Source organism: Vulpes lagopus, chromosome 15 (genome assembly GCF_018345385.1).
Source record: "Vulpes lagopus strain Blue_001 chromosome 15, ASM1834538v1, whole genome shotgun sequence".
Classification (NCBI taxonomy): Eukaryota; Metazoa; Chordata; class Mammalia; order Carnivora; family Canidae; genus Vulpes; species Vulpes lagopus.
Window position 1 is genome coordinate 20960103 of NC_054838.1, and position 8767 is coordinate 20968869.

Sequence of the window (8767 nt, forward strand, 5' to 3'; positions counted from 1 at the left end):
CTGATGGTACACGGTCCCAATATGGTACCAATACTGTTATGGTAATATCTATAGACAGGGAGTTATTGGTTTAATTGATACCTCTTGGCAGCCTTTGGTATCAAGGTATCAAATGCTGTGGAAATTGTGACAAAAGGTAGGTTGTGTTTGCCCTAGTGTTTGTTATGTGATGGGAATAAATGGATCTTAGTTCTGGAAAAGACTTAAAGGGAATTCACTGCCAGCCAGTTCCAGGAATAAAGTAGTATATTTTATCCTCAAGGAATTACAATTACCATGATGTCCACATTGAATTTAACAAGTGTCAATCCAAGCGTCTTCATGTTGGTGGGGATCCCAGGACTGGAGCAATTCCACATCTGGATTGGAATTCCTTTCTTCGTTATCTACCTGGTGGCCCTTGTAGGTAATGGCATCCTTCTTTACCTCATCACTATGGACCACAACCTCCATGAACCCATGTTCTTCTTTCTCTCCATGTTGGCCTCTGCAGACCTCATATTATGCACCACGTGTATGCCCAAAACACTTGGCATATTCTGGTTGAAATCTCAGAAAATCACTTTTCCTGGCTGCCTTACCCAGTTGTTCTTTCTTCACTTCAGCTTTTTTCTGGATTCAGCCATTTTGTTGGGCATGGCATTTGATCGTTACATGGCCATTTGCTCTCCTTTGAGATACAGAAGTGTTTTGACACCTAGGACAATAGTCAAGATCATGGTGGGCATTGTGGGTCGGAGCTTTAGTGTCATTCTGCCTGTTGTTTTCCTGGTGAAGCGTTTGCCCTTCTGCAGGACGCGAATCATTCCTCACACATACTGTGAACATATAGGCGTGGCCCGGCTCGCCTGCGCGGACATCTCCATCAACATCTGGTATGGCTTTGCTGTGCCTGTAATGACTGTTATCTCAGACCTGATCCTCATTGGTATTTCCTATTCTCTCATCCTTCATGCTGTTTTCCACCTTCCATCCAGAGATGCCCGGCAGAAAGCCCTCAGCACCTGTGGTTCTCATGTCAGTGTCATTCTCATATTCTACACACCAGCCATGTTCTCTGTCCTTACTCATCGCTTTGGCCACAATATCTCTCTCACGTTTCACATCATGTTTGCCAACCTCTATGTGGCAATACCCCCTGCACTCAATCCTATCATTTACGGTGTAAAAACCAAGCAGATCAGGGACAAGATCATCCTTCTATTCTTTCCTAAAGGGATGCAGTGACCCTGGGCTGAGCACATGGAGAGAAAAATTGTGGGAAGTCTGATTTAATAGAATTTTTTATGTAAATCAGTAGCAGGAAGACCTCCAACAATGGACTCAATTCCTATGAATTTCAAGGCCTTAATTATGTAAGAGAAAATCATTGGTAGAACTAGAGGAAGAGAGGTAAGGATTTTTCAAGTCCCTAGAAAATGACAGACATCAGATGGAAGAATCCTAATTTTCTACAATCAAAAACTTAAATGCAAAAGCCGTTTACTCTTTGTTTCTTTTATCTTGTTTCAATGTCTTCCTCAAATAAATTTTAAGAAGTAAAGAAAAGAAAAAAAATAGTACCTTATTTATAGGCTTGTTTAGTATCCAGTAAGCTCATAAATTCAATAACCACCTGCATGCTGAAAATTTCCACATCGAAAGCTCTATTCACAATTCTTTCAGTCCCACATAGACAACTTTGTATTTAGTAATGCCTCCTGGCTCTCCTACTGAAACTTCACAATCAACATGAACTAAAAGTCGTATTATCAATTACATCTTCTGAATTTCCTTTAAATTCATCATATGTTTCACACTAAAATATGATCACCACTCTTTCTTTCTGTGTCCTGGATCTATTCAGCAGCCTCATTTGGAATTTGCATCCATTTTTTTAAAAGGGGGGGGGGGCAAATTATATTATTATTTAAAAATTTGAGTACAACCAATTTTATTGGTATTAAAATTAGAGGTATCTTAAATTTGGATAAACCAAAAACCAGAAATTAAGTTTGGTAAAAATGGGAATAGTTTTCCAGTAATTACAGATTAGAAGGCAGAAATCAATTTAGAGAAACATAGACGAACCCCATGTTTACAATGATTGTGCCACAGATTTAAACTTCAGTAGAGCATTAGTAAGCTGTTCACATTTCGATCTTCACCTTGAGATTAGATAGCTGTTCCTTTAAAAAAATCTCAGTACCTTGTGCAAATAAATCGGTCTTCCATGTGCCTTAGCACACTTAAAATTTCTCCATCGTATATATACAAAACACCTACCGTTTGGCAGGGCAAAATACATACTTTCATAACAAAACTATAATGTATGTCTCAAGTATGAACAATATACACATAATACATGGTATACAGTATTTACAAAATATAAAATATAAAACAAGTTGTTGGTTGTAATTTTTTCGACTCATCTTTTGCACTTGTAAGTTAGCAGGCAAATTTTCATTTCTGTACCAATTCTCTTTTCAAGGGTCCAGAGATTTTGAAAGCTGACAGACATACTGCAGTCTGAGATCTAAGTTTGAACTTTTAGGAGAGTTTTTAAGTGTACTGCCATCAACTCCCTATTTTGGTTGGAATTTTCTTTTCTTTTTTTTTTTTTAATAAATTAATTTTTATTGGTGTTCAATTTACCAACATACAGAAAAACACCCAGTGCTCATCCCCTCAAGTGGTTGGAATTTTCAATAGTGCTTCCCATCCAGTGACTAGGAGGCTTTGGAAGAACACTGGGAGAAGGCGGATCACTGAACTTTGCCCCAGCATACTTTTCCTTTTGGCTCACTTCGGTTAGAAATGCTGATTTCTTCAAATGCATATTTTTAATATTCTCAGTGTTTTTAAAAGGCTTTTTTTTTTTCCTCCTGCTTCTGAATTAAAGCGGATGAAACAGAATCCTGCCAAAAGTTGTTTTCATTTCTTTTTGCAGAGGTGATCTCGGTTAGTGGTAAGTAGTATTTGCTTTTCTGTCTGTTTATCTTTGGTTGTTCACACAAGTGTATACCATGAACACGCCGGCCGTGGGGAATGGCAATTTTCTCCGATTTTCCCATCTTTGATTTTAAAACCTCTCTTCGTGGATGGAACTGGAGGGTATCATGCTGAGTGAAATGAGTCAATGGGAGAAGGACAAACATTGTATGTTCTCATTCATTTGGGGAATATAATAGTGAATGGGAATATAAGGGAAGGGAGACGAAATGAGTGGGAAATATCAGGAAGGGAGACAGACCATGAGAGACCCCTAACTCTGGGAAACGAACAAGGGGTGGTGGAAGGGGAGGAGGGCGGGGGGTTGGGGGTGACTGGGTGACGGGCACTGAGGGGGGCACTTGATGGGATGAGCACTGGGTGTTATTCTGTATGTTGGCAAATTGAACACCGATAAAAAATAAATCTATCATAAAAAAATAAAATAAATAAATAAAACCTCTCTTGAACGAGGGCTGGCGGGGCGCCGGGCTGCAGCTGGCCAGGGAACGGGCTCGCTTCCTCAGGTGCAGATGGATGCAGAGGGTCCGCGCCGCGCTGGGGCCGGGGCTGCCGGGGCTGCTGGAGGACGGGGCACCTGCCCCGGGCTGGCCCGCACCCCCGCACCCCCGCACCCCCGCACTGCCCGAGAGGTGCCTCCCGCCGGGGCCAGACCGCCTCGGACCGAGGTGCTGGGGCGCGGGGCTGCGGGGTCCAGGAGGCGAGGGAGGAGGAGGCGGGCAGTGCCCGGGGCCGGGGTCGCCCTCGGGAGAGCTCCGAGGTCAGCGCGGGCGGAAAGCCCAGGCGCAAGCGGCCGCCCGGGGCCAGCGGCTCCCGCTGCGGGACGGAGGCGACGGTCCGGGCCCTCGGGGGAAAGTGGCTCAGCGAGGAGGGGAGGGAAGGGGAGCGGCGGGGCGGGGCGGCCAGAGGGACCGAGTGCAGCGCGGACCGCCTGCATCCATTGTCATAATCACAGACTAGAGTGGTCTTACTAAATCCTAATTCATCATGTCAATCCTCTACCTAAAAATCACTCAAGTTACCCACTTTGCCCCAACTCATCTTCAAAGCCTTTCACAGCCCGGGGGGTGCTAGCCAACTGCGGCTTGGTGTCCCCTAACCGCCCCTCCCTTTCCTCCCCCTTTCGTTCACACGCGCATTATGCTATAATCACCCCAGACATCTTATGCTTTTTTCAAACTATGTTCTCTTTCCTTCTGGAGTTTCCTGCGTGCTATTTCCTTTAGAGGCAGAAGCTTAGCTCGCACTTGGGTAAGAAAAGGAGTGAAAGGAAATAATTTTTCAATCCCTTTTCATTGTTCTATTTCACACCCACTAGGATAACTGTATTTTTTTTTTCTGTATTTTTTTTTTAATGGGAAATAATGAGTGTCGGTGAGGATATGAAGAAACTGAACCCTGATGTACTGCTAGAGGGAATGTAAAATGGTGCAGCCTCTGTAGAATATGGATTGGCAGTTCCTCAAAAGGTTAAACATAGAATTATCAAATGATCCAGTCCTCTTTGTAGATATATACCAAAAAGAATTGAAAACAGTTGTTTACGCCAAAGTTTGTAAATAAATGTTATAGTAGCGTTGTTTATAATAGCCCCCAAAATAGAACCAACTCATATCAAATGCTATCAACCAATGAATGGAGTCTTTTTCAGCCATAAGAAGGAATGAAGTTCTTATATTTAATATCACATGAATGAACTTTAAAAACATGCTAAGTGAATGAAGCCAGACACAGAAGCCTGACATATTGTACTATTCCATTTATGTCAAAAGTCCAGAATAGCCAAATCCATAGAGACAGAAAGTCAATTAGTAGTGGCTAGATGACTGGGGGGAGGGGAAATAAAGAGTGACTGCTTATTGAGGATGTGGTTTCCTTGTGGGGTGATGAAATGTGCCGCAATTAGATAGTGGGGATGATTACACAACATTGCAAATGTACTAAAAGCCATTAAATCGCACCCTGTAAATGGTTAAGATGGTGGATGTCATGTAATGTGAATCTTACCTTAATAAAAGATTAAATATGCTCAGCATAATATAAACAATATATGATGAGTGTAAAGCTAATAAGTCCTCTGATTTCAAAGTATTTGCTCTTCCTTACTCAATGTCCTAGCTCCCAGTGAGGCAGGATTTCTCTAGCACAGAGACCTCACTTTTTATATCCTTTCTGAGTTAAAGCAAAGCTGCAATTTTCAAGCTCATTCTAATCTCAGTGTGTCAGGCTTGCAATTGGTGGTGTGGTAGATGAAGACTGCTCATACTGGCTTATGAGAGCTAAGTGTTAAATTTTCAGGAATTTTGCAAGCAGGTCAACATCATATTGGCTGCTTGAAAGCAGCAATAGTGGGAATATCTACACCTTGGGAATCAGTAAATGTACAGACCAAATTTTCAAAAGATAGTTGCTAAACATTCACTAGCACATCATTGGCTATAATCCTCTTAAAGCCTGGTTCAGAGTCCTGAATGTGGTTGAGGCCATGACTTCGGCCCTTATAGGGCTACACTTGACTTTCAGACATTTTTGGGCTGTTTATGTTCCTTTGGCCATACTTCACATTCCTAAGCTTGTTAGTATTGTTGGGAGTTGGGGATGGGGATGTAACACATTATTTTGTTGTGATTGAGGTAGGCTCTTTTAGGTATATGGATTTATGTGGCTACAAGGAATAGAGTGGGAAGGAGAGACCAGAATGCAGCCACCCAAGACTTACAGGGTTGAACGTTATGGAAGTAGAAGACTCTCCAGGGAAAAGATGAAACACTTGTCTTCAGCTCTAAACCCAGCCACGTTCTTGTGCTTCTGGAATTAGGTGAATCTCTCTCGGGTTTTCTTCATATCTTTATATATCTCACTATCATTATAAATTAACTTCCCAAGATTTGCTCTTAGGCCAGGTTGCCAAGATTTGGCAAAAGTTATTCACCTCACCCAGGGAAAACACAAAAATATTTTCTTTATAAACCAAATATGCCAGAAGTCTGAGCAGACAGCTGAAAAGTAAGCTCCATGGTTAAGGAGCAAGGTATGATTTCCTTGCGAAGTCCTGTAGGGGATTCTGAAGGAAATGCAAAACCAGCCCACACTGCCTAGAATAGGTGCAGACTGAGCACCTGAAGAGTATCTTTTATCATCCCCCATCCAAAGTGGGAGGAGTATGCCTGATAGGAAAAAACTGTAGGAGGACACTTCCCTGCAGCTAGATAAACCCTGATGGGAAAAGAAAGGAGGCAGGAGATAGAAGGACCTTGCTGTGGACAAAGGATGGGGTTTTGCTTTGTTTTGTTCTTATCCTTTGACCATAAGGAGGGTGAAAGCTGGGATCCCTGGGTGGCGCAGCGGTTTGGCGCCTGCCTTTGGCCCAGGGCACGATCCTGGAGACCCGGGATCGAATCCCACGTCAGGCTCCCGGTGCATGGAGCCTGCTTCTCCCTCTGCCTGTGTCTCTGCCTCTCTCTCTATGTGACTATCATAAATAAATTAAAAAAAAAAAAAAAAAGGAGGGTGAAAGCTTATACCAGGAAACATAATGACATTAACAACAATGACACAACACATGTGTATAGCATTGTATAACATTTTATAATTTCCAAAGTGCTCTAGCATCCAATTTTCTTTGGATCTTCATATCACAACCCTGTGAGATAGATGTTAAAGGAGTCTAAAAGAGGCTTGCTCAAGTGCAAATTAGGAGGGTAACAGGAAAAAAAAAATTTAAAAAAGGAGGGTAACAGGACACCCAGCATTCAAGGGCGTTTGTGTTTCCAAACATCTAATTGTCTTGTCCTGTTTTTTTTCTTCCAAATTACATACTTATAGCCATAAATATTTCATTTATGCAGATCGTACTATCTACTATCATCAAATTTTCCTATTTGTGTTACAAGATTGTGAAGCAGTTCTTCCACGAATAAACTGAGATAGAAGGGAGAACCTTTACATTTCCCTTACTTATACAGTTTTGATATGAACTCTAATTTGTATTCAATATAGCTGTTGAGGAGTATGCATAGAGATCTAAAAATTTAAATAGTAGATGGAGAAGTGTTATATATATCTTGTTTTTGTTTGGTAGAAATAGAAATATATTGTTATTAAACACTGAAGAATCTTATAGACATTTATTTATTTTTATTTTTTTAAAAGATTTTATTTATTCATGAGAGACACACACAAAGAGAGAAAGAGAGGCAGAGACATAGGCAGAGGAAGAAGCAGGCTCTATGCAGGGAGCCCGGTGTGGGACTCGATTCCGGGTCTCCAGGATCACGCCCTGGGCTGAAGGCGGCGCTAAACCCCTGAGCCACCCAAACTGCCCTCTTTAGGCATTTAAAATAGTAGCTTTAGGGATCCCTGGGTGGCGCAGCGGTCAGGGCCTGCTTCTCCTTCTACCTGTGTCTCTGCCTCTCTCTCTCTCTCTGTCTCTCATGAATAAATAAATAAAATCTTTAAAAAAAATAGCTTTATGCCTATAATACATATTTATCTTTGAAATATGGGACCCCTACAATTTGGGTCATCTCTATTGAATGAAAAAAGACTAATTTCATAGCAAGTAAGGTCTATCCTAAATGACAACTTATCTGTCTTCTGTTTTAATAGGATCCTTTTTCCTCACTTCTAAAAAACCATGAGAGCCAGTTATCCTCAGCAACACCTTCTTTTTGAGGAAAACAGCAAGGCCACTCAGTCATGAATCTGTTTGGTCTTTACTCCATAGATAATTGGGATTGTTATGGGGACATCATAGAGATTGGCCAACAGGATGTGGCCATGGTTGGGGATTTTTCAGCTGAAGCGCTGAGCAATAACAGTGAAAACCCCTGGAAGGTAGAACATGAGGATGACACAGACATGAGAACCACACATGCTGAGGGCTTTAATTTTTCCATCGTGGAATGGCAGTCTGAAGACTGCCTCAAGAATGAGCTCATAGGAGATGACTATTGTCACCATATCTAGCATAATAGTGAGTAATGGCACAGAGATTCTATGCCAGATGTTGATGGTGATAACAGCACAAGCCAACTTTACCAGCCTCATGTGTTCACAGAATGTGTGAGCAATGATGTTTGTAAAAAGAGGGGCAGACACCTCTATTATCTTTCCCTACTAGGAAGATAATGGGGAAAACAGTTGCAAAATTCCTCAGCACTACAGCACCCCCTATTTTACCAATGACACCATGGTAGAGAATGGTGGTATATCTCAGTGGGTAGCAGATGACCACTGCTATGCAGAGCAGAAGGGTTCATAGCAATCAAAAGCAGAGGCTAAGAGAATGTCTGACTCCACTACAAAGGCAAAATTCATTAAAAAAAAAAAAAAGAGTTGGGCTACACAACCCCAAAAGAGATGTCCATATCATCAAACCAGAAGATGCTCAGGTCTTTGGGTACTATGAATGTGGATAGCATCAGATCCCAAAAAGCCAACATGGAGAGGAAGAGGTACATGGGTTCATGAAGACTGTGTTCCACTGCCACAATGCTGATTAGGATAACATTTCCTGATACAGCCACTGGGTACATCAGACAGAAAGGGATGGAGATCCACATGTGCAGCTCTTTAGGCCAAGAATGCCATTGAGGATAAACATATCATAAATGACAGTGAAATTGTTAGGATGAACCATGCCTGAATTATGCTTTGGAATTTTCATCACTTACCTATAAGAATAAAGAAAGTTTGAGAGCTTGCCTGTCACAATCGACTAGCATGATCTGCTATGTAAAATTTCAGTTAGTAAGTTCCCTCCTACTCAAAGGTG

General features: G+C 41.8%; 1 protein-coding gene and 2 pseudogenes across 1 annotated transcript; 1 reads left to right on the forward strand and 2 right to left on the reverse strand.

Annotated features, from left to right (window-relative positions):
* The first annotated feature begins 276 nt into the window (after positions 1-276).
* Positions 277-1227, forward strand: LOC121476590 (olfactory receptor 52H1-like). Its single transcript, XM_041730683.1, has one exon. It carries the CDS (start codon positions 277-279, stop codon positions 1225-1227), a length of 951 nt encoding a protein of 316 aa, XP_041586617.1.
* A 1288-nt stretch (positions 1228-2515) lies between these two features.
* On the reverse strand, positions 2516-4130 carry LOC121476120 (annotated as a pseudogene).
* Positions 4131-7683: 3553 nt separating this feature from the next.
* On the reverse strand, positions 7684-8555 carry LOC121476121 (annotated as a pseudogene).
* Positions 8556-8767: the final 212 nt, after the last annotated feature.

Coding starts and splice junctions, on each gene's coding strand:
- LOC121476590 (XM_041730683.1), top strand. CDS start 277: ATGATGTCCACATTGAATTTAACAAGTGTCAATCCAAGCGTCTTCATG.